The sequence below is a fragment of the Myotis myotis genome, unplaced genomic scaffold (genome assembly GCF_014108235.1).
Source record: "Myotis myotis isolate mMyoMyo1 unplaced genomic scaffold, mMyoMyo1.p scaffold_m19_p_15, whole genome shotgun sequence".
In the NCBI taxonomy this organism is placed as follows: Eukaryota; Metazoa; Chordata; class Mammalia; order Chiroptera; family Vespertilionidae; genus Myotis; species Myotis myotis.
Genome location: NW_023416319.1, coordinates 20775625 through 20802623, shown reverse-complemented (window position 1 = coordinate 20802623; position 26999 = coordinate 20775625). Strand labels below are relative to the sequence as shown.

The 26999-nt window shown below is 40.7% G+C and overlaps 1 protein-coding gene across 1 annotated transcript in view; it reads right to left on the bottom strand.

Annotated features, from left to right (window-relative positions):
* Nucleotides 1-22653, bottom strand: part of TM9SF3 (transmembrane 9 superfamily member 3) — a 46649-nt gene extending 23996 nt beyond the window's left edge. Inside the window, exons 1-5 of the mRNA XM_036336471.1 lie at nucleotides 22360-22653; nucleotides 11723-11918; nucleotides 9839-9961; nucleotides 4327-4487; nucleotides 3239-3316 (exon numbers count right to left, since the gene is read on the bottom strand). Coding sequence (XP_036192364.1) covers nucleotides 3239-3316; nucleotides 4327-4487; nucleotides 9839-9961; nucleotides 11723-11918; nucleotides 22360-22458 — 657 coding nt within the window. The 5' untranslated portion in view covers nucleotides 22459-22653. The remainder of the gene's footprint in view (nucleotides 1-3238; nucleotides 3317-4326; nucleotides 4488-9838; nucleotides 9962-11722; nucleotides 11919-22359) is intronic.
* Nucleotides 22654-26999: the final 4346 nt, after the last annotated feature.

Sequence of the window (26999 nt, the reverse complement as noted above, 5' to 3'; positions counted from 1 at the left end):
TTTCGAAAGCTTCAGTCTTGGTACTCAGCAGAGACTTCCTGGGGCTCTCAGAACTTTTAACTAGAATTCCAATGATGATGGTAACACCCTCTGCCACCTACCCCACCCCGCCCCAAATCTCTAGCTCTTTTTCTCCCATTCATGTTTCAGACTTTAGCTAATTCTGATCATTTCCACTTGAATGTCTTTCTGGAATTTCAGACTGCCCTAAAATAAACTATTAATCTTCCACCTCACATATAACAACTCTCTTCTGACTTCTAACTTCTACTAATGATACTAACATTTGGCTTTGAGAATCTGAAATTATCTCTGGTTCTTCCTTCTCCTTAATCCTTCCTTGGTAATAATTACTAACCTTTTTTTTTTTTTTTTTAAACTTTGGAATGTCTCTTGCATCTAACCCTTCCTCTCCATTCCCATGCCATCCCCTCACGCCCTGATAATTCTAGTGGCCTCCTAGTTGGCCTTCTTTATTTTTGGTCTCTCCCCTTCCTTTCAAACTGTTCTATAAAAAGTTACCCAGGCCCTAACTGGTTTGGCTCAGTGGATGGAGCGTCGGCCTACAGACTCAAAGGTCCCGGGTTCAATTCCAGTCAAGGGCATGTACCTTGGTTGCGGGCATATACCCAGTAGGGGGTGTGCAGGAGGCAGCTGATTGATGTTTCTAACTCTCTATAAAAAACTTGCCGAAACCGGTTTGGCTCAGTGGATAGAGCGTCGGCTTGCGGACTGAAAGGTCCCAGGTTCGATTCCGGTCAAGGGCATGTACCTGGGTTGCGGGCACATCCCCAGTGGGAGATGTGCAGGAGGCAGCTGATCGATGTTTCTCTCTCATCGATGTTTCTAACTCTCTATCTCTCTCCCTTCCTCTCTGTAAAAAATCAATAAAATAAAAAAAAAATTTAAAAAAAGTTACCCAGTGAATTTTTCTGAAACATCATGTTCATATATCACTGCTCTAAAACTTACAGTGACTCCCTATTTTCTCACACATCAAACATAAGCTATTTCCCTAATATTCTGTACCCTTTGTAATATGGCCACCTCACTTTATTTAGCCAACCTTTCTTTCCATTGTATCCTATATTCCAATCAGGCATATTCTTCCTCAGTGACCCACAAGTACAGCATACTCATTTCCACCTATGTAGCTTTCTTATAATTCCTTTCACATGGGATCTGCTTCTGTCCACATATGAAAATTCTACTACCGTTTAAAGCCCAACTCAACAACCCTTTCTTCCATACAATCTCTCATTGACATAGTCTAGTTATTCATAGACATACTCCTGCTCTAAACTTTTGCAAATATATACATAGACTTTTTAACATGAAGAAGACACTGTCTTCTATAATTAGGATAGATTTTAACTGGTGGCAATATGCTGAGTTGTGCACTCATGTGAAAGACAGCCCTGGCTGTTACCCACCCTGAGGATTCAGGCAAGTGACAAATCTATGGCTCTCCCCGAAAAACAGGAGACGGCCAATTGCCCCTGCCTCTTCATGAGATCTCTTTCTTCATTAAACAATTTAATGTATACTTACTAATATTATAAAGAAAATAATGAATGCATTATATTTTGAAATATTTGCAAAAAAAAAGGTTACATAAACTTAAGTTTATCACAAAAGTATCATTCAAAATTTATAAAAGCAGCCTATAATTATAGGCTTTTCCCAAGATTTTATTTTGTTCCCAACCTGGAAAATTAATGACCCAAAAAAAGACAAAAGAGAAAAGATGATCTTATTATACTGCTAATATTTCTAACAAAACTCTGTATTTTCTAATCAAATATTTGAACTTCAAGCCAATACCTATTATAATGTACCACTAATAACCTGACACTTCATAATATCCACTAATTCAAAAAATGATGACGTACTGTGATTTTTAATTATAAGGAATGTTTTTTTAAAATAATAAAGAAATCAGATGTCACAAAGGAGTTACTAACTCCACAAACTGCTGACTCCAGCACCCTCTAGTGTTGCTAATCTTAAAGCAGAGCCCAGGTTTGTCATGAATTTTCACACTGGAGATGAAGAGCTAACTACAGCACCAGTGCTGCCTGTCCTGAGCACCTGCTATGTGTCAAACACTGAACGAAGTACTTTATAATACACTATCAAATGGAATTTCACAGCAATTACGCAATGTATTATAATCCTTGCTTCACTACTAAGGAGACAGAAGCTCAAGAACTGAGTAATCTGACCAAGGTTATAGTTGGTGGCAGACAGACTGTATCAGCTCTAGCGCCTAAGCCTACACTTGTAGTCATTGTATTAGAAACAATCCTTGCACTTATGTGATAGATCCCATGCTGCCTACTTAAGGAAAACCTGTAGTTAATTCTCCCGTTTTCCTGCACTGTCCATTTTGCACTCTCTACTGAACCCTATTCAACATATAAACATGTTTTTCTTACATCTCAAAAAAAGAAAATCTCCTGACTCCTACTTTTCTACTAGCTATTGTACCGTTTCTTTGCTCTCTTTACCAGCCAAACTTGCTGTCTTCAAATCTTCTCCTCTCATTCTCTTACAATGGCTCTATTCAGATTTTGCCCCACCACCACACCAAAACAACTTTGTCAAGTTCACCACTGACTCTGGGTAAATCCGATAGTCACTTTCAGAACCCTTCTTACTTGACCCATCAGCAACAATTCAGAACTAATCTCTCTATCCTTCATTATACACTTTCTTCTCTCGATTTCCAGGAATACCATACAATCTTTCCCCCTCTACTTTACTGGTATGTCCTCAAAGCCCTTAGCTGATTTCTCTTTCCCCTATTCTTCCCCAACGTTTATTACTGCCCCCAGGGCTCAGTCCTTAATCCTCTTCTATTTCTACATACTCTTCCCTGGTAATTGCATCCAGTCTCATAGCTTTATATACTACTATGTGCATGCCAATGGCTGCAAAATTTGTATCTCTACCCAGACCTCTCTCCTGACTGAACTCCAGATTGATATATCCAACTGGCTAGTCGGTATCTCTATTTGAATGTCTTACAGACACTGCAAAACAAACACGTCCTAAACTGTACTCTGACTTTCCCCTCCAGACCTCCTCCTATCATCTTTTCCACACTGAGCTCATTAGTTGTATCTTTGAAATCCACAGCCCTAGCACAGTGCCCTACATATGGCAAATGCTCATTAATGTTCGTTAAACTGACTGGAGCACATATTGATTATCTTAAAATACACAATTTACCTACCCTGTGTTGAAAAAAAGATGGATCAAGGTATTTGTCAAATCTATCTTCAAATTTTACATCTGATTTTTTCCATTTTACCTGAAAAAAAAGTTTTCATTTGAAAATCAAGGCCAGTAAACAAACTAATAATCTGATAACAAAACTCTGAGCAAAAATTTGAAACGATTTACATACTTAGAATAAGAAATTACAGAAATGGTAGAAAATTACTACCAATTTCAGAAGTTGAAAGATATATGATAAAATAACCAACTTTCCTCTGTAATAATAAAACTTACAACTTTACTTAGAAGAATCATTTCAGTTTTCAAGAATTAACTATTGCTGACTTATATATTCTGACTCAATAAATGTGAACTCAATCAGACCAATTAAAATAAGAATCTGTATGTCTTTATCTTTAGATTGCAATAGTTATAATTATCACATTTCTTCATTACTTCAGTTGTGCAAATATGATCTGCAGTAGGTACTTACGTACAAAGCTTGAAAAACTTTCAAAATTGGCTACTACCAATTGACTCATTCCAGTTACCAGAAAAAAAAAAATGGCAAAGAGAGAAGCGACCTACATCAGATTTCTCTTCTTTACACTACTTTTAATTGTAATGGAAGAGAATTAACTTGACAGTCACAAAGGACTCTGACAAGCTCTTACTCTGCAGGAACATTTTATTCCAATTGATAGAGCAAAAATAGTAAACTATACTCATCCAGTACTTTTCAATACATCATCATCTCTATCTGAAATAGTAAAAGGGAAAGAAAACAAGGAACACTGCGATCTCAATTGTAACCATAAAAATACATGACTAGGTTCATTAGCTGCCCAGTTACAATAGTAAAATTTGCTATAGCAAATGGTAGGTACTGCAAATGCATAATTGGTATCTACTTCTATAGACCTGAAACATATCTCCTTGCTTTTAAGAGGCTTACTTACATACATTGAGGAAACAGTTTTAATAATATTTCTTGTCATCCAATTTCAAGCTATATTTCCATTTACTAAAATTGAAAAATGCACTTAATTTTTTATATTAGGTCACAAACCCTTCTTCCCTATATCAAATTATTTAAATACTTACTGAATATGACATCTGGATTTTAGTATTGGGAACCAATTTCACTTTTCCTTCACTAGTTAGATTAACATCAACAATTCGATTACCATTAAACCCTATTTCAAGTTTTTTGTAGGTCCAAAGATAGTAATCTTCTCCATTTTCATCTGCTTCACCAACAATACCTACAAAAGAAATAACACGTTATACAAGGTAATTTCACTTAATATTTAAAATAGGTTAGAACCAAAATATCATAAAATGTTTTTATAAAAAAGCAATATTATCATTATTCCTCATAGTTAGAATAAGGCAAAATTGCAGGCTGGACTTCCACTCTTTGTTAACTACGTGGCTAACACAAACCATGGACACAACATGGTAAAAAATAAAAAGTGATATATAACCTATCAATATAACTATCACTAATTTGATTCTTGAAGTTCATTAGTAGCACCTTCATTATAATAATTATCACCTTATCTGTGTATACCCACAACAGTTCAAAATTTCAGAAAATGTAGTCAAATTAAAATTAAAACTAAGGTCTCCACAGGCCCAGTCCAGTACTTTCTCTAATAACCTGATTTACCCATTCTCAATAAGCTGTGCAAATGTGTATATGAGTACCAAAACTTAAAATGCCTCTTTTTTTATAGCTCAAGTTCTGGACTACATTAAAATGAAAGATGACCTGGAATCATAAAAGTCCTAGAAGAAAACATAGGCAGTAAACTTTTTGACATCAGTCTTAGCAATATTTTTTTGAATATGTCTCCTCAGGCAAGGGCAACAAAAGCAAAAATAAACAAATAGGACTAACCAAATTAAAAAGTTTTTGCACAGCAAAGGAAACACTCAACAAACTGAAAAGGGGAGAAGATTATGTGCAAATGGTTTATCCAATAAAGGGTCAATATCCAAAGTATATAAAGAACTCATACAACCAGATATCAAAAAAAGAAAAAAAAATCCAACTTAAAAATGGGCAGAATATAAGGTGACAGGAGAAGATTTGACTTTGGGTAGTAGGCCCAAGGTGCAATATACAGATCTTGTGACATAGAAACCATACCTGTATGTTCATGTTGACCAATGTCACCTCAATCACTTTAATAAATAAATTTAAAAATTATCTAAATGGGCAGAAGACCTGAACAGACATTTTCCCAAAGAAGACATACAGATGACCAACAGGCACATGAAAAGATGCTCAACATCACTAATCAGCAGGGAAATGCACATCAAAACCATGATATACCACCTCACGCCTGTCAGACTGGCTATTATCAAAATGGCATAAAATACGTGTTGGTTAGGATGTAAAGAAAAAGGAACCCTCAGACACTGTTGGAGGGCATATAAACTGGTGCAGTCACTAGGAGCTTCATGCTGTTCCTCAAAAAATTAATAAAAATAGAACTACAATACAACCCAGCAATTCCACTTTGGGGTATTTATTTAAAGAAAACAAAAACACTAATTCAGCATCACCAATTCAGCACCCCTATGTTCATTGCAGCATTATTTACAATAGCCAAAATATGGAAACACACTAAGTATGCAATGATAGATGAGTGGATAAAGAAGATGTGGTACATATACACAATGGAATACTACTCAGCCATATAAAATAATGCAATCTTACTATTTGCCACAACATAAATGGACCTAGAGAGTATAATGCTTAATGAAATTAGTCAGACAGAGAAAGACAAATACTATATGACTTCACTTATATGTGGAATCTAAAAAACAAGACAAATGAACAAATAAAACAAAACAAAAACAGACTCAGATACAGAGAACAAACTGGTGGTTGCCAGAGGGACAGGAGAAGAGAACATAGGCAATATACATGAAAGGATTAAAGGGTATAAACTTCTAGTTATAAAATAAATAAGTCATGGGAAAGAAACAAACAGCATAGAGAATATAGTCAATAATCTATATATATAAAAGCCAAGCGACCGGAACGATTGGTCACTATGACACACACTGCGGCCAGCCAACCGGCCGTAAGGGGTGGGGCCAGCTGGCCAACCTCCTGTGGCCCCTCCCCCCAGCACCAGCCTGGCTCCAATAGGCCCCCCCTTCAGAGGTGGGGCCGGCCAAGCTCCCGCAGCCTCCCCCCCCCCAACTTCCCTCCCTCCCCACCGCTGGCCCGGCCCCCAATCGGCTCCAATCGGGGCTGGCCGACTGGACTCCACCCGGGCACAAATTCATGCACCAGGCCTCTAGTATTGTAATAATTCTATATGGTGACAAAAGATAACTATGATCATGGTGATCACTGCATAATGTATATAAATATTGAATTGCTATGTTGTACACCTGAAATGAATATAATAAGTCAATTATACTTCAACTAGTGCCCTGGTGCACGGATTCGTGCACATGTAAAGGAAATTAATTAGAAGGTGGCCGGTGAGGCGGGACTGGGTGAGATGGGCTGGACATGCCCTGGAGCCAACCTCCTGCGGCCCCTCCCTGGCCGGCCGCACCTGGGGCTGTGCTGTGGCTACAAGGGCATCTGCAGAGTGAGCAGGGTCCCTACAGCCTGGCCTGCGGGGACTGGTCCAAAACCGGCTCTTCGACATCCCCCGAGGGGTCCTGGATTGCGAGAGGGCAGCTCTCGGGTGATGCATCACGGAATCGGGCTCCCTCCTCTCTGGTTCCAGGGTGCATCACCCAAGTACCTCCGCTGCCAAGTCACTGCAGCTTGGCAGCTCCTGCATTGAGCAGACGTCTGCCCCCTGGTGGTCAGTGCGTGTCATACCTACCAGCCGGTCAGACAGTCGCTTAGCCTTTTATATATATACTAGAGACCCGGTGCACAAAAATTTGTGCACTTGGAGGGGAGGAGGAGCCCCTCAGCCCGGCCTGCGCCCATTTGCAGTCCAGGACCCCTTGGGGGATGTCCACCTGTCGACTTAAGCCCACTCCCCAGGGGATCAGGCCTAAGCTTGCAGTCAGGCATCCTTCTGGCAGCCAAGGAGCCCTCGGGGGATGTCCAACTAAAGGCTTAGGCCCCCAAGGGAGCTGTGATGAGGAAGCTGGGGTGACAGAGTAGCCATGCTGTCCCGCCCTGCCGCCCTGGGTAAGGTCGTACATAGGATGCCCGAGCAGGCCAACAGATCGCTGCTGCCCCACCCAGCCACCCCGGGTCGGGTCGCACATGGGATGCCGGATGGTGGCAGGTCAGGCAGGATGGCGCTGTCCCACCCCACCGCCCCGGGTGGCAAATAGCAGGCCTGGATGGCAGCGGGGCAGGCGGGATGGTGCAGACCTGCCCTGCCTGCAGTATGCAAATTAGCCGCTATCTTTGTTGGTGGTTCATTTGCATATCGCACTGATTAGCCAATGGGAGGCATAGCGAAGGTACGGTCAATTACCGTGTTTGTCTATTATTAGATAGGAGATAGATAGATAGATAGATAGATAGATAGATAGATAGATAGATAAAAAAAATGAAAGAAGTGTTGAAGATAAATGGTAATGAGGCAATAGTTTAAAATGATCACTTTGGTCACAACTAGGATATTGGAAGAGTTAGACCTAAACAGTGTGAGGGCAGCTAAGTGGTAGCTGACGATCTATCTCTTGTGCCCATATACTACTATCAGCTATTTATCCAATATTCCCTACCCAAGCCTATATACTTCCCAGAAGCCTTATGCTTAAAGTTAATCCTTAAGGCCTTTCCTCTATGATCAACGCATTTCATGAAAGTATTATGGGGAGGGAGGGGAAAGGGGGAGATTATTTCTTAAAGGATTATTTTTATTAACTAAAGTTGCTCTAATTGGTACAGATTTAAGTAATACAGTTTTGTTTTGTTTGGGGCTGTAGAGAAGTAATAAAATCCTAATAATTTCATCAAGGTTTGTTTATCTATCTACTCTGGAGGTAGAGATACAATTACAGCAAGTAAAAAGCTATTCTCAAGGGGGCTTTTAAAAGTTTCAAACCTTTACCCCAAGAAAAGCCAGATAAAAAATTATTTTCTGAGAAGAATTCACATGGTTCAGACATTCTAGGACACCCAAAAGAATCTCCCCTAAATATGGCAGACCCTGGAATCCCAGGGCTAAAGAAGATTTAAGACAAGAAAGTATAGTTGACATATTGTAAGGAGGCCCACAGAAATAACTGAAAGAAACCTAAGGTTCCAGATAAGAAACTCATAAGCAATGGAGAAGATTAGCAGAGGAGCCTGGTATCTCACCAAAAAAAAAGGAAAGCCAAACTAATGGGTTCTCCTGAACTACAGGCTCAGAAATCATTAGCAAAATTTCCATGTCTTCCTGATACCCTCAGAACTGATCACAGAAATGTCTGTTTTAATGTAATACTAATTACAGTCATTTATATGAAATGCTTGCTATTTATACCTAATTAACATGCAACACAGTAACGATGACGCATACAATTATATCCTAAGATTAACTTTTGTATAAATTTCATCTTAGTACCACACTAAACTCTGATCTTATTTATATGTGCAGTCTTTCAGTTTGCTGCTCATGAATATAGTAGTCTGCTAACAATTTTAAGAATCAGAGTATTAATTTTACATAGAAACAGGTGTTCCAATTCTATCACCACCACCACCACCCAGAAAAGGCTAACATAAAAACCACTAACAAAAAAATGTGACCAAACATGCTAGCTATGATAGCTGCCTGTGCTTCACAGTTTAAATAACTTAACAAGTCTAACACAAACAATGTTTGGATTATGCCATAGCTCTTCTCCATTAATAGAGATAAACAAACTAAACAAAAAAATTAAGCAGAAAAAAAGCTAAAACAGAAAAATTTTAAACATATAGAGTTTTATAAAATAACATAGGAACTAGCAAAACAAGTCATTCAGGAACCTATCATATCTAAAACCCATACTACCACAGTTCCACATGAAACAAAACCAGAATAAAATTTCAAAGTCCTATTTAGTTCCTTTGATTGCATTTGGCAGTGCAAGTCAAAATAAGATGTGAGAAAAATGGAGGGAGGGGAAATATTTTGGATTGTTCAAAGCAACTTTTAATCCCTTGAATAGGAAAAGTTATACTGCATAAAAATTACATATTGAGCCCTAACCAGTTTGGCTCAGTGGATAGAGGGTCGGCCTGCGGACTGAAGGGTCCCAGGTTCAATTCCGGTCAGGGGCATGTACCTTGGTTGCGGGCACTTCCCCAGTAGGAGATGTGCAGGAGGCAGCTGATCGATGTTTCTCTCTCATCGATTTTTCTAACTTTCTATCCCTCTCCCTTCCTCTCTGTAAAAAATCAATAAAAAAAGATATTCTAAAAAAAAAAATTACATGTTGAGGGAGTTTCACTTAAGGTTTGGCAATGTCAAAAACCCTTCAAGTAACAGGGGACCATAAAATTGCTATTAAAATTATGCTATGGAAAACAGTGAAAACACATTTACTGATTTAGTATATAATCACCTTAACAGAGTCATTACATAAATGTTGCTTATTATGCAAATATTCTCAAACTTTAAATATAACATACAACACTCACCCCATATTGGTAAGTCATCTATGTACATCTGGTACCAGTAGTGATTTTTGATAGCATATACAAATGCATCTCTCTTTTCTTTATCTAAGTCAATTTCACAGTAAGTGGCTGGCATCACATCATCTGCATAAAATAAAAATGCAAATTAACACACTGGTTTGCAAAATAGTTACAGAAAAAAGTAACAGAAGAAAAAATACAACTGGAGGTGCACGTTGACAAGACTCCAAGGAACCGCCAACTCTCAGGGAATAACACCTGGCCAGTTCCTGTGCTTTCATCTAAAAGTGCTTAGTCTGAAGGGAAAATAAACCCCACTTTGATAGCCCATGAAAACTGACCCCCTCTATCTAAAGAAAGAAGAAAGGCTACGACAGCTGAATGAGTCTCTTCTTCAGTAAATAAGGGTAAGGTTTTCAAAAACTGATGAAATCTGTCCATCGTAGCAAAGTAGGATTCAGGGTTTTTGCCTATTTTCTCTCTGATTCCGCTTTAATAAATTAAAAATGTGCGTCAAATGGAGAAAGCATGTAATAAACGCAGTACTGAGTTTCTCGAAGATCACACATTCTAGTCTGTTTTCTCTTACACAAGCCTCAGGGCAGGTTCACAATATTTCATAAAACTATAGGCTATGGCTGTGGTTTAAATTTATAACTTAATTTTATAATTAAGGCCCAAGGAATATAATGGGGGGAAAGAATGCAAACATGTATACCTATTTTCAACAACAAAAAATATTCTAAAAACAAGAATAAAATTTAACGAATTAAAATCAAATATTATCTTTAAAATATCTCATTTCACATCATCCAAAAGTGCTAAAAATAACAGGAGTCAGTTGCTGTTCATTTTACACATGTAGGCAATGAAGTCAAATTGAAGTAAACAACTTTACTGAAACCAATACAGTAAAAGAAATAGGATTAAAATTCAAAGCTCCTGATTACAAGATCCATGCTCTATCAAAAATCAAGACACCTAATCAAAGATCCTACAAAAATTCAACTTTTCAAGCTTCTGTTTATCAGATTTAAAATGTCTATCAGAAAATACCTCTCTGATAAACTTTACAGAGGAAAATAAAAAGTATAAACACACTCAAAAGACCTGATAAAATAGATACTTGAAAAATAAATAAGGAGGCTCTTTTCCAATTTTAACATGTTTTTTACTTCAAATTTAAAGCCACACTATCCTATAAGTATTCAGAGTATAAATTAATACAGCACTTTTAAATACATTCTAAGCCAATGGTACAAGTTTGAAATTAAGGATTTACACAAAATATTTAAGTATCCATCCATACACACCCCATTACATCCCCGCACCTCAGAAAATTACTCCAATATGAATCTATGAAGGTTTTCCCCAACCACATATGTCCAATTAGTCACTAGATGGTTTGCTAGAAAACACTTTTGAGAAATATGCTAGGAAAATATAAAGTTATTAACAATTATTTATTTTACTTTATAACATTCAAAATAAATCTCTGTTATGGAGGGGAGTCTATGGGGGGAAAAGAGGGACATCTATTTCCAATAAATATAAATTTACTAGTAAATAAATAAATCTTTATTAGTTTTCCTAAAAGCAATACACTTAGGTTATAGGTTAAAACATTTCTTAGAGTCTAGAGCAGTGGTACTCAACTAAGGGCTATTAGCAACCTCTGAAGACTTTTTGGTTGTCACAACTGGTAGTGCTGCTGGCATCTAGTGGGTAAAGAAGCAAGAGACACTTCTACAATGTACAGGACGCGCCCCCCCCCCCACACACACACATAAAGTCTTATCCAGCTGTAACGTCAATAGTTCCAAAGTTGAGAAACCCTGGTCTACAATATAACTTCTATTAGAAGGACTATTAAGGTGTACTTACCTTTGAATTTAATATCCAGACCACTAAATTCCAATTCAACGCCTTGAAGTGCTTCTCCCAGAGTTTCATGGTAATGACCGATACTTCTTTTTGACCCCACACAAAATGGAAGTGAAAAGTATTTATATGTCTCTTGTCGATTATGGTAGGGCCCAACAGTATTCATCCATAAAACAACTTCCTCTTTATCTTGATACTGAAATTTAAAAAAGCAAAAACAATTATTTTAAAAATACATTTATCCCTAGACAGTTTGGCTCAGGGGATAGAGCACTGGTCCTCAGACTGAAGGGTCCCAAGTTTGATTCCTGTCAAGGGCACATATCTCGGTTGTAGGCTCGATCCCCGGCCCGGTCAGGGCACATGCAAGAAGGCAACCAATTGATGTGTTTCTCTCACACAGATGTTCCATCTCTCCCCGTCCCCTCCACTCTAAGAATCAATGAAAAAATATCGAGTGAAGACTAACAAAAAAAAACAAAAAAATACAGTGTGTGTGTGATATATCATCATATATAATAAAGAGGCAATATGCAAATTGACCGTCCCTCCAACACATAAGGTGCCCCCCCAATGTGGTCAAAGATGGCCGCCCCCATGTGAACACAAGATGGCCAGCAGGGGAGGGCAGTTGTGGGCAATCAGGCCTGCAAGGGAGAACAAATGGGGGGGACCCAGGCCTGCAGGGGAGGCCCGTTGGGGGCGACCAGGCTGGCAAGGGAGGGAAGTTAGGGGTGACTGTGCCAGCAGGGGAGGGCAGGTAGGGGCAACCAGGCTGGCAAGGGAGGGCAGTTAGGGAGACCAGGCTGGCAGGGGAGGGCAGTTAGGGGCAATCGGGCCTGCAGGGGAGCAGTTAGGTGTCGATTAGGCTGGCAGGGGAGTGGTTAGGAGGTGATCAGTCTGGCAGGCAGAAGCGGTTAGGGGCAATCAGGCAGGCAGGTGAGCAGTTGGGAGCCAGCAGTCCTGGTCTGTGAGAGGGATGTCCGACTGCCCGTTTAGGCCTGATCCCACCTAAACAGGCAGTCGGACATCCCTCAAGGGGTCCCAGATTGGAGAAGGTGCAGGCTGGGCTGTGGAACACACACACACCCCCGCCCATGCACGAATTTCATGCACTGGGCCTCTAGTATATATATAAATAATTAAGGGACTATTTGTTATTTGTTCTAAACAAAAGTATACTGTCTCTGTTTGGGAAATTATAAAATAAAATACTGGACGTTTATTTTAATCTGATGATTAATGTCCACACCTTAAAAATGAAAATTTACTGACTTTTAAAATTATATCCTATGAGTGTGGTCTCAGGCAGATCCACTTTTTCTAAACTTTGTTTTACAGATGGTATTGTTTAAACAGAGCCAAATAACTCATATGAATGTTTATAATTATACTATCAAATAATGGTAAACCAAGAACATGATTAACCATGCTAACATGACAAAGGAGGAGGAAACAAAATCAATATCTTATCTAAACCTCATGTTAATCATTAGAAACTCCAAAAATCTGTTGCCAGCAAGCACAAATAAAATTTCATCTCCTTTCTAATCTTTTCCATGCCATTGGACAAAGCACTAGAGAGGAGAGAAATGATTAAACAAGAGAAAACCTATGAAATCACCATCTACTTAAACCATCTTTCTACCTTCCCTTTATTAGCCTGAAAGACATGTATCATATTTATATTTTTTTGAATAAATAATAAATTTGGGTAGATGACTTTACCTTTCCAGGGTCCAACTGGGGGATTTGCCAAAGATTTCTAAGATCTCAAGTCTAAATGTCCAATGATTCTATAAAAAGCAATTATCCAAGTAATTTAAAAACTAGTAACCCTAATTAGCAATATAAAGTCAATATAGTGTACAATTTAAGTCAACTAATAGTACGGAAGTTAAATCACTGAACAATTATTTACTGAGTGCCTACCATGTGCCAAACAGTAACTGTGTTTGTAAATGAGGATACAGCATTGAACAAGACATTTTCCCAACCCTACTGGCGCTTAGAGCCTAAAGGGAAAGATAGACATTGAATAAGCAATTGCAATCAAGTAGAGTGCTATGATGAAGCATATAACACAGCAAGCTCTCCAACTAGCTCAACTACCAAATCCTTAGTTCAAATCCTCCATCTAAAACTAACAAACATTTTCAATAAAAATCCAACATCTTCAAAACCAAACTCATCCCATCCAAATCTACCCCCTTTCCAACTTTGTTTTTCTAATGGTACCACCATTCTCTCAGACATGAAGTTCAAACACCAAGTTCCTCTGCATTCCAAAAAAACACTGACTTGACTATTCTTATCTAAAGCATCTGCCTTTCCTTTTGGTACACTGCACCACCATCCTAAAACCGAGGCCTAATCACCGATCTTCAAACATAATAAATGTCCCATTGTTCATACCACACATCATCCAGATCATCAAGGAAATAATGAACTATCTCATTTTTTGGCTACGTAGAACATGTACGAAGCACGGTGTTAGGTGTTAAGGATATACAGATAAATAAAATACTGTCCTTTCCTTTACGAAGTTTATAATCCATAGAAAAGCCAGACAAGGAAATGATTAAATGAAGATATGTGTTACAATTAAGATAATAATAGGCTATCATAGGGATGATTAATTCTGCTTTGGCAGAGAAGGGTCAGGATAAACAATAGTATAGAACAGCGGTCGCCAACCAGTGGTCTGCAGACCACTGGTAGTCCATGAGGTTCGAAAGGTTGGCAACCGCTGGTATAGGAAATCATAAACTATTTCAAGTGAAGTCAGAAAAACAGCTGATAATCTTCATGTATGAAGGAATGAATCCATGCATCGCCATTCAGTTCCATCCAATGCTTATGGTCACACATCACTAATCAATCAAGGTAATCCTTTCTGTTAAACAATATGGATACAGTAAAAGAATTCTCAAAATAATGCTCTAAAACCAATCACTATCACCTGACTGAGTTGGTATTAGAATGGAAAACTCTTCAGTAGGCAGGAAGCTCTCTCCACAACATAATGTATGCAAAAAGTATTTAATAAACATGATGAAAAGAACACTGGAAAAAGATGCTGAAATGTAAAAGTTCCTTAGCAACTTAGTAAAAGAAGTCTGAAGTATGTGCACTAATTGCAGTAAGTACCCTTTTAGAGAAATAAGAAAGGGGAAGTAACAAAATGCATCCATTTAGGATGTTGAACTAGAGGACCTATTAACGGGGACCTTGCCATTAATCCTGCTGAGAGTCTGCAAAAATGTTTAAATGTAACTCATAAAAATAAGCACAAAAACACTTTCCCTATAAATCCTAATACTCCTATTCCTTTAAAAAGACAAAAATTTGAACAGTAATTATTGCTAAAATGGGGTGTTTATTTTATACAAACTGAAACATAGAACTAAAATAATTTCAGGGTCATACTGTGTGTTAAACTACATATTCTGAAATCACTCATTTTAAAGGTTCATGAAACCTGTTAAGAAAGTAGAGTTGTGATGACATGATGCATCCTCTAAAAAAATATATACCATATTGTAGTCTAAAATTCCTCTAGGAAGAGGACTGAAAATAGTAATTTAAAATATATAAATACTAGAGGCCCGGTGCATGAATTTGTGCACCAGTGGGGTCCCTCGGCCTGGCCTGCAGGGATCGGACTGAAACCAGCTCTCCAACATCCCCTGAGGGGTCCCAGATTGCGAGAGGGCAGTTCTCGGGTGACGCATCCCAGAATTGGGCTCCCTCATCTTGGTTCCAGGTGCATCACCAGAGAACTGCAGCTGCCAAGTCACCGCAGCTCGGCAGCTCCTGTGTTGAGCTGGTGGTCAGTGTGCATCATGGCTACCGGTCAGAGCATCTGCCCCCTGCTGGTCAGTGAGTGTCATACCTACCAGTAGGACAGTTGCTTAGCCTTTTATATAGATAGATAGACAGTATATGTAATATATTCAACAGTCACATATATATAATACATTTATATACACACATGTACTCACACATAACCATACAAAGGTTCGGGTGAATATTAAAGCAAAAATGTTTCTTTTATATTGCTCCTTATGCAGACCATGATCAGATAAGAACTTAAAATATTTACTTTTCATTGCAGTTCTTGATGGTCCCTAAGAATAAGCACTCCCAAGACAAGGTTAAAAACAAGAGTTATTTTTTAAGAGAGAAAATGTGTTTTAAAATATCTTGAAATTAGAAAATACCAAAAGGAAGACTTCGCAGAACTTTTGAAGAAAAAAAAATCTTCCTTTTGCTAAAACTGCTGAGAAAGTCCTTGAGTTCCCCAATTCCATGGGAAGAAAGCCACAGGTAAAAAAGGCTCTTCCTCCACCTGTGGAATGTAACCAGGAGAACGGGAGAGGAAAAGTCAAGGAAGCACAGCAGTGGATCAGGGGATCCCTGATTACGGCTGTAATCCTTCTATGAGGCCTCCCTCAGAAGTAGTCATGAGAGGCCAGTTCAGACTACCTGCATTCTTCACCTCACCATTCTATTCATTTTCCAGCTCTCAGAAGTTTCACTGTTACACATTCAACTCTGAGCCGTCTACTCCAGCCACAATGATCTCTGATACTGTCTTCCCTTCCTTTCCTGCTCCACCTTTTTCCTTATGTCATTCCACCATATCTATAAAGTCCTCCTCTCCACCTACCCAATTTCTACTTATCCTTCAGAACTGCTCAAATTCTTTCTCAAATCCTCAAATCCTCGGGTAAGGCCTTAACAGACCAATCCCTAACTTGCAATATCTCACCATCTTTTCTAATAGTATCATTAGCTAACAATTAATAAGCACATACCATGTGCTAGGCATAGCTCTAAGGCAGTGGTTCTCAACCTTCCTAATGCCACGACCCTTTAATACAGTTCCTCATGTTGTGGTGACCCCCAATTTCACTGTTACAAATTGAACATAATTGAAGCATAGTGATTAATCACAAAAACAATATATAACTATATATGTGTTTTCCGATGGTCTTAGGTGACCCCTGTGAAAAGTTCGTTCGACCCCACCCCCCACCAAAGGGATCGCGACCCACAGGTTGAGAACCGCTGCTCTAAGTTTTTTACATAAACATTTAATCCTCTCAAAACGTTAAGATAGGTCCTCTTATTTTCCCCATTTTACAGATGAAAACAAAACAAAGATCATAGATACTAAGTAATTTGTCCAAGATCATATAACTAGTACCCAAGTTTACAACATTAGGACTACACTTTTGCTAATCCCTAGTCAGTCTCATTAACTAAAGAGCAAAACTAAATGAAGAAAATATGAAAAAAAGCAAAGTTGTACCAAGCAACTAAAGACAGTAATGAACAGTAAACAACTTTTCCATATGAGCCTTTAATTTGCCCTAAAGGAAAAAATATGCATTCCTAAGAAGCGACCTTGAGACTGTGCTCCAATCTCAGTAAGTCACCAATGCTGGGCCTCTCTTATTTAAATACTGTTTATGTGCTGGGAAAGGAGAATCATAGAAGTGTCCCTACTTGATAGAGATCATGAATTAATTTTTCTCAGAAAGAACACTTTAGGAAATAATGCTACTGATGTACTTACATAAAATCTGAATAAAGAAATCAGAACTTATATAGACAGGCAAAGAACTGAGGGCTCAGAATAAGCACCTAAATGCCATCATTTTCCTGGGATGAGTGTTTGCTTTAAAATAGATATCTGAAGAAGCAAAATCCAGTTCTGAAAATGTTTCACAAATCGTAAGTTCAATACCTTTTCATTATTTATGTAAAACACATGCATCAGAATTCAAATACAAATAAATCAGAAGGTATTTTTAGTCTCTTGAGATAACCTCTCTCTCTCTCTCTTTCTCTCTCTCTCCCCTCCCCCTCTCTCTAATAGCTTTGTACCTAAATAAACTTTTAGTCTATCATAGAGTACACTGAAAATAGGACAATGAATTATGGCATTTCCTAAAATTAGATCTATATTAGAGCACTCACAAATTCACTTGTAGTAAACAGTCCCTTCTCTTTATAAATCTTCACACTTATAAGTTTTAGAAGTTCCTATGCCCCCAACAGTGACAAAAACAAAAGGCTGACATTTGTTAAAGTAAAGCAAACAAAATCATGTCTGAAAACAGTGAATGGTCTAGTGTTTACAGCAGAGGCCAAGAAAAGGTTATCCTAGACACAGATCCCAAGATTGCTTACAGAAGTACTGTGGGCCACAAAGAAATAAGAGTTAAGCCTAGGTAAGGCCCCTAAAGCACAACAGGCATCCTTGAGACTACGAGTTTTAAGTGAATCATGGTCTGGGTTTGTTCAATGCTTTAAGCAACAGGGTTTCATGCTTCCAACATGGCATATTCTTGTCCCTAGTAACTCCCTAATTACTCAGGTCACTCAACAAGGACTAATTAAATACCATTTTTTGTGCCAAGCACAGAGCCTCAATATGTAGCAGACAAAAATTTTAAAAATTAACTTTATGGTCTTAAGGAAACAGAACCCATAAAAATTCAAGGCTACAGTACAAATCATAAAATGCTTTAAAATTCCTGTGCCCTTGATTATTGTTTTTTTGGTGCAGACATCTTTGCATAGTATTAATATGGAAATTGTATGGACAAAACAGGTAGACAAAGCAAGGACTACAGAGATCAGGAAGCTCAGATTCTTTCTGTGGCCTTGAGTCAGTCACTGGGCCTCTTTAAGCCTTCTGGAAAAATAGTGTGTTGGATACAATGGCCTCAAGTCTTTCCAGTTCTAAAATTCTATGATTCTTAGTTTGAAAACTTTTTAATGGCAACCTCTGGAATCTTAGGAGACATGGTAATCTAACTCTAGATGCTAGCAAGTGCCCTGAGTTTCAGAAAGCCAAAAAAGTATAAACCACATCCTATACATCTCTCACTCATTCTAAAGAGTCCTTTCTCTGACCCTTCACAGTCATATACAGTGGGGCCTTGACTTACAACGGTCCCGACTAACGAGGTTTTCGAGATACGAGCCATCTCTTGGCCGATTTTTTTTGCTTTGAGTTGCGAGCTAAAATTCGGGTTACGAGCCAACTTCAGATACCCCACCGCTAGTTGGTGCAGCGAACGTCACAGTGAACGCCACAACATCAGCCCAGCATCACGTGTCTCACTCGTTCACTTTAAGATTTGACATACAAGTAATTTGAGTTACGAGCTCCATCACGGAACGAATTAAACTCGTAAGTCAAGGCCCCACTGTATTAAGAGCCTGTCATTCTTTAATTTTTATTCCAAACAATGTCCTGTAATTCATGTGATTCAACTTTTAAAAACTGAAGGAAACACATCTTTATAAATTCTAGATGTTGGTATACTCTAGAAGTCAACAGCACATTTTCTTCTCATTATTCTTACGAGAATACTAAAAAGGCTTAGATAAATAAGCACGTAAAAATACCATGTAAGTACAATGGTTATATAAGTAAAATCCTAATTCAGAAGGTAAAGTAAGAGAAATAAGGGCCTTTCTGGAACTGAATAAATTAGGTGTTCCTTCTTAGAAACAGCTACAAAATTTGTGGGGGCCAGTACAAAATAAAAATGCAGGACTCCCTGCTCAAAAATTAAGAATTCCAAGATGGTGACAGCAGAGCATTAAACCAGGCAGTCCTTACGTGTTTGCACATATAACGTGACTGCCCAGGCCACATGCCCATAAGTCAGTCCTATACCTCTATACCTCTTTAACAACCCAAACATTTTCTCAGTAACAGCCCATTATGTAACTAGAATTATCCAAACATTTCTGTAAGTACTTAAAAATACTATCAACACAGAGAACTATTCAATTTAATAGCAAGTGTTTTACTGCCCTATTTTTAGCATAAAGGGCTGTAGAAGCATATCCTGAGTATAGAAGACTATTAATTCAAATTGCCTTAGTTTGCCCTAACCGGTTTGGCTCAGAGGATAGAGCATCAGCCTGTGGACTGAAGGGTCCCAGGTTCGATTCCGGTCAAGGGCATGTACCTGGGTTGCGGGCACATCCCCAGCAGGAGGTGTGCAGGAGGCAGCTGATCGATGTTTCTCTCTCATTGATGTTTCTAACTCTCTATCCCTCTCCCTTCCTCTCTGTAAAAAATCAATAAAATATATTTTTTAAAAAGCCAAACAAATTGACTAGTTCAAATCTTGCCCTCTATCCCTACTGACTGCATGGTCTTGGGCAAGTAACTTAACCTCTCTGGCACTGGTTTCCTCATCTATAAAAAGGGCATAATATCATTCACTTCACACAGTTATTAATATGTTTACAATGAGTTAATATACGTACTTAGAACAATAACTAGCACATATTGCTAGAAAAATCCTTTTAGTTATTATTTCTAACTAGAAACTGTCTTCACAGAAAGTTAACCTAAAGGGTAAACTTAGCCCAGCCTGCATGGCTCAGTGGTGAAGTGTCAACCTATGAACCAAGAGGTCCTGGTTCAATTCCCGGTCAGGGCACATGCCCAGATTCCCTGTGTGAGATGCGCAGGAGGCAGCCTATCAATGATTCTCTCATCATTGATGTTTCTATCTCTCTCTCCCTCTCCCTTCCTCTCTGAAATCAATAAAAATACCTTTAAAAATAAAAATAAAGGGTAAACTTAAACTTTTGAAAATTGTTCTTTAATAATTCAATTCCACAAGTATTTAATAAGCATCTACTCAGCAACAACCTTCCCTTAGCAATTTTTATCCTCCTTCAGTATCATTCTTTCTTCACTGGCTACTTCTGACCTTCCTGGTAGGAAAACAATTCACTTAACCATAGCCTTTTCAGTACTGTTATCTGGCTAAGGTAAATGCCTAGCTTTAAAAAATATTTTCAAAAAACTTGAAAGTAGTAAAATATTTTGGCTAATAGTAAAAAGTATATGTGAATGACACTTACATTTTATATTTATAACTTAATGCTATTCTTCCTATAACTTTTTTGCTTTCTTAATAGTTATTAATAGGTAACTGAGTGAGAACAATCCAAAGTAGACATGGATTCCAAATTTTTGTCCAGCAATTATCTCATACACATATTCTCTGAAAAACCTCTTATCAAATACTGTATATTCAATTACTGATTCAAAAAATTAAAATGTTCCTGGCAATAAAATTTCACTGAAATTAGTATTTGCATTTTAATTATGTAAATTAACCTAAGACCATTTTATGCACCTCCAATTTTTGAAATTTTAATTGATAGTTTTTTCCACTTATAGCAGTTCATTATAAAACATAAGATAAAAAAAAGTATATTACTACTCTTGGCTTATATGCCTATATGGTGGAACTACAGTTAAGAGAGAATTCTGAGTTTTACATGGTAAACTTTCCTTAGTTAAGTGTTCATAAACATTAGAAACCGGATCATTGACTAAAAGGATGGCCATTGGAAATGAAGTTATTACACTTTGAGACAAGTTACCTTACAGAACAACAGTAAATAGTTTTTAATGTAACTGTTTAACCTCTGAACAAAATTATGGTAAGGTGAAAAGTCACAAATACAGTACAAAAACATGTCATCGACGTAGGATTTGTCTCTTAAAAAAATACACAGGTAAGCAGTTTCCGGCTGTGATTGAAGATAGGGTAGCCAACAGTTTGGAGGTAAAGAAGGGCCTCGCTGACCCAGGGAGCGGAGAAAAGAAGTCTGATCAATTACAAATAACACCTAAAGCGGGCTACATTGGCGGCTGCTTCCTTTCCTTACTCATCAGCAATGACGGAAGACTCCGCCAAACCTTTCAGATTTATAGTACACACATAACCTTTCACGCAACATCATATCACTAATGAATTAAAGTATAAGAACCAATTACTCGCCGAGGAATCTGAGCATGTCTATTACTTTCCTGCCTCGCTCTACCATCCTAAAAGCCGCAGTTCCTCGAATAGTCATTAAGATCCATGACAACTGAACAGCCAGGGAACTTCGGGATAAATGCACAAAGGCCTGCTCCAGGCACCCAAGACGGGGAAACTGAGGACCCCCCACAGTCGGAAGCTGCCCTCGTTAGAGGGCCGGGGGCTGGAGAGGCTGAGGAGGAAGTTACAGGACAGGCTCGGCAGCGAGTGCGTGCAGGCTGAGTGCATGCACACGTGCAAGCTGCTCTGCACCCCAAGTTGATCAATGCTGTCACCACGCCAGGTCTCAGCCCGGTTTGGGCAGGAGGGAAAAGGAGGGCCGGCGAGGGCGCGGACCGTCAAGTGTGGATATTTCCTGATCCGTATGACGGGTCATCGCATCCATCTTCCGCCGCGTCGCAGCCCCCAGTAGCCAGAGCGCAGCTCCCACCGGCCCCGAACCGGCCGGCCCGCGACCTCCACCCCGCGGCGAGGTGAGCCCGGACCCTCGCCACGCTCCAGCCCCGGCCTCGGGAGCCCCAGACCCAGGGGTGGGGCGCCATCTAGGTCCGGGCGCGGAGTCCTGCCCCAGGAGCGCAGGGAAATGCCTCCTCCCAGCTCCCGGGTTCCTGCTCCGCCAGGCCCAACCGGAAGGCGCCCTCGGACGGCCACGGGCTCCACCGGGCCGCCGGGCTTTCCAGGCCGCGCCGGGCCCGCCGGGGCAGCGAGGCGGGGAGCAGGCCGGGGGCGGCCGCGTCGGCCGGGGGCGCCTCTCACCGTGTGCTCGTGCTCGTCCGCCTGGGCCCGGGGCAGCAGCAGCAGCAGCCACAGCGCGGCGGCCGCCGCCACGCCGGGAGCGCCCGGCAGCGCCCTCATCCTCCGCGCTCCCAGCGGCCCGGCGCCCGCCCACCGACTCCTCCTCCGCCGCCGCCGCCGCAGCCGATTCGCATCCACCGGGCGCGGACAGACGCACGGGGCCCGGACTCCGCCGCTGGCTCCTCGGCGCCGCCGCCGACACCGCCCGCTCCGTCGCCTCCCCCGCCCCCCGGCGCCTCCGCGGCCTCTTCCTCTGACTCAGCCACGTCATCCGGCCACCCCGGCACGCGCCGGAAGTGCCGTGCGACGCGGGCCGCAACCGCCGCCGGCCGCCCCGCCCGGGCAGTGCGAGCCACGGCCGGACCGAGGGTCCCGGAGGCCCGGCGCGCGGACGCGGCTGCAGCGCCGGGGACCCGGCCGGAACTTCGGGGCCGAAGCCGCGTCCCGGCGCTCGGGGTCGTGCGCCCTTGGCCAGATCGCCCGCCTTCCCGCCTCCATCTTCCCGCCTCCCGCTCCTCGGCTGTGAGATGGGGTCCCCCTGCCGCCTCTCGAGCCGGGGCGATCGGAGCAACCCGCCCTTTGCAGGCGCTGCCGCTGTGCGTGAATCGCGAGGTCATGAAATCATCATGATGGGAGAGTGTTAAATTTATACAGGGTTGAGCGAGTGTTTTAAAATCTCCGACTATTTCCCTGACCGGTTTGGCTCAGTGGATAGAGCGTCGGCCTGCGGACTGAAGGGCTCCGGGTTCGATTCCGGTCCAAGGGCATGTACCCTGGTTGCGGGCACGTCCCCAGTGGGGGGTGTGCAGGAGGCAGCTGATCGATGTTTCTAGCTCTCTGTCCCTCTCCCTTCCTCTCTGTAAAAAAAATAAAATAAAATATAAAGTCACCGAGTATTTATTAGACCCCTACTATTCAATCTTGTTGAAATTCTTGTTCACTTATTTATTATTTGTTGGTCTCCAGTCCACAGACATAAATGCCCCCTGGAATCTAAGCGCCTCCCCCAAGCAGGGATCCCGTCCACTGCTGGATTTCCTGTGCCTGGCACAGTACCAGTCTCCGGGTAGGAACTCAAAAAACATCTGTCAAACAGTAATAAGGCACCACCACACACCATCCTTCCTCTAAGCCAAAAATCTGGAACTTGCAGTCGGATTGTCGGTACATCTCAGCCGTCAGTAGTCAACAGTTCCAGCACTGTGTCTCTTAGAAATGTCTCGAGTTTATTTTTCCTTTCTTTCCTCTGCCAAGAACAGCCAAGAGTCTCCCGCGGGATCCCTGCCACCAATCTCCCCTCCCTGTTTATTCTCTCCAACAGGTGCCAGAGTGACCTTTCTAAAAAGAAACCTGATGGTACCGCTCTTTTGCTTAAAACACTCCTTGAATAGTGTTTAAATAACGCATGGAATCACAGCTAAGATTTTCATCTTCCAGGCACTATTCTGAGCCCATTTTATGTACTGACTCATTTAATGCTCACACACACACACACACACACACACACACACACACACACACAAAGACCCTTCTGCAACAGGTATTATCAGTATGTTCATTGTACAGATACCTGAAGCACAGAGGGGTAAGTGGCTTGCTGAAAGGCCAAAGCCAAGCAGTCCGGTTCCAGAACCCGTCTTTCTTACTACTAATAGATCACCATTCATGCAGCCATTTTAAAAAATGAAATAGCCCCGTGTGTCCTGGCATGGAATGATATCAGAGAGATACTTTTAAGTGAAAGAAGTTGAAAAAATAGAGCATAATTCCATCTTAAATGGTAACATATTAGTCTACCCATAGAAAACAACCTGAAAGATGACACAACCATTAAGATATTTAACTCTCTACTTTGTACATGCCTATAAATATTTGGATATTTTTTTACAATGAGCAAACATAATGTGAGGGGAAAAAAATCTTTGCTAAAGGACAGTTCTGTTAGCATTGCAGCTGCACAATCAGATCCTGATTTATCTCCCCAGCTTTACATCCCACTGGTCTCCATCCTTTATTCCCCAAATACGCCACCTTCTTTTATTTCTGCTCCTTTGTGCTTGGTGTTCCTTTCGCCTGGGATGCAAATAAATGGACAGCGTTGGGTGGTCTCTTTCCAGGCCTGACTTTCCCGCCTCTTCAGGGAAACCTTGCATCAGGAAGTTGAGCATCTCTTCTTCAGGATTCCAATAGCACTTGGCGTGTTACATTATAATCACCATCTAGTCCCATTTCCTCTTCTGTGTCACATTCTGACCTTTTTTGAGGACAAATACTACCAATTGTTTTTTTTATATATCTGTCCCCACTGCAGGAATAGTGCTTGTCACATCACAGACATTCAGTAACTATTTCAAGAATGAATGAATGAAGGCAGTAGTAAGTGAAAGTCAAATAGCATGGCATGATTTAAAGAGCACTTTCTAGCTAGTCTAAGAGATACTACAAGGCAGTACATGATTAATTGCTGAATGAGTCATATGCCAGTAATTGCTATAGAAATCAGAGGAGGTGTCTTAATACATCTTATACATCTTTGTATATCCCCCAGAGCACCTCACATGGTGGCTTGCTCATGGTGAAAGTTCAGTAAATGCTCTGTGAATGAATAATCGCTGCTTTTGAATCAAGTGATGATGGGCAATTGAAGAACAAGTAGTGTAAGTGCTGAATTAAGATGGATGAATAGTTTCTTGCTTAAACAGCCATCACCAGCCCCACATATTGAGTCAGTAAGCTTTTGCTATGTGTGGGGAGCACTGGATTGGTAATTGCTTGGGGATGGGGAAGACACAAGAAAAGGTATATTCATTTGGGGAGTGCTGACTTAAAACCAGGAAACATTACATGTACAACAGAGAACAGCATAACAGTGTACAAAAAAAGAACTGCACAAAATGTGACAGACTGTGCAAATGTTCCACAGGCAAAAGAGCAATGGGCAAGGAGAGAAGAGGAAACCCTGTTTTGGTGGAGTATTTGGGAAAATATAATGGTGGGAAGAGCATGTAGAGCCATTAATTCACCAACTATTTATTGAGCATCTACTATGTGCCAGGAACTTTGGTAAGTACTAGAAAATATGATAAATGGCTTTAGGTGATAAACGTTTGATAGCAGATATGGAAAAAAGGGGATAAAGTAACTGATTAGAGGAAAAGAGTGTGGCTTCAAAGATCCTTGGAATCTGACGACCTCAAGGCTCAGAAGCAGAACTCAGGCGCATTATCAAAATCAGGGCTGTTCTGTCACACTGGGGAGTGAAAAATACTGACACATCTTATTTTACCAGTTTCTTCATCTAGATTATTGACCTCATTCCCCTAATACCAGTAAGTGGGGCGGCGGGGAATGCCATTGAACAGAACCATGTCCCCCTCCGCCCGCCCCCCCCCCCCCCGGCAGCTGCACAGCCTCTTCTTATGGAAGTTCTAATAAGACTCAATTGGTTATAGAGTCTGTGACCAGTAAATGATCCAGAAAACTGCAATTTCAATCTTTTTTTAAGATTTTTTATTGATTTTTACAGAGAGAAGGGCAAGGGGAGGGAAAGAAACATTGATGCAAGAGCGACACATCCATTGGCTGCCTCCCACCAGGAATTGAGCCTACAACCAGGGCATGTACCCCAATTGATGGGGAATCAAACCAGCAACCCCTGGGTGCCCAGGACAACGCCCAAGCAACTGAGCCACACCATCCAGGGTCACAATTTCAATTTTTTATTCTCGTTCTTAATAAACGATTATCCAAAGTCTTGGTCTATAGATGACAACATGTCTTCTGATTTCCACCCTCAGCTACCTTTCCTTGGGAATTCTATTCCTTCTTTCTTGCTAGTTATTCTGGGGTGAGCAGTCCTTCTGTTGCTACTACCACCTTTCACCACTACCTTTTCTGTTCTAGCTAAAAGGTTCTAGGTACCAAAGAACTTTATCATTGGTCTGATCTCTTTTCTTTAGGAAGCAAACACATTTGGTTCTTAGACTGAACAGCAACTAAGGCTGTTAATTTCTTTGTTCAGTTTCCATTTCACTGTTTCTCACGCATATAAAAAAGCTGATCTGGTACAACAATGACACAGGGCAAGAAATAGCAGCTGCCACATAATAAGATCCCTTGCCAGTTAGGTAGTGACTCCAGTAAGGTGCCAGCCTGCTTCTTCAGGATGAGGGGTTCTCCCACTCCTTGCCTTAGGCTTGGACTTAGAGAGTTGAAGGGGCCTGGAGTTATGACTACACACAAAACTCTTCATAGATGATGAAGCAGACCAGGGTAGTCAAGTTATGTGACCTCCAGGTTTCCTGACTTCCAAGCCAATGTTCTCTCTCTACATCATGTGAACTCTTACCGCATGCAGAGCTAGCTAAAACAGGTATTTCATGGGTTAAATGGGCTTTGGCAGGCTAGCCTGGGAACCTACTATTTACTACAGTTTCTCTGAGAAAACAAATTCTGAGTTGTGCCTGAGAATTCAGAACATATTTTCAACCTCCTACTCTTCTTTCCACCACCCTGGTGAACACATTAGGAATGTGTTCATTCCTGGCCATTAGGAATGAATGAGGAAGGCCATGTTGTCTTCTTAATAACACACTTGGAAA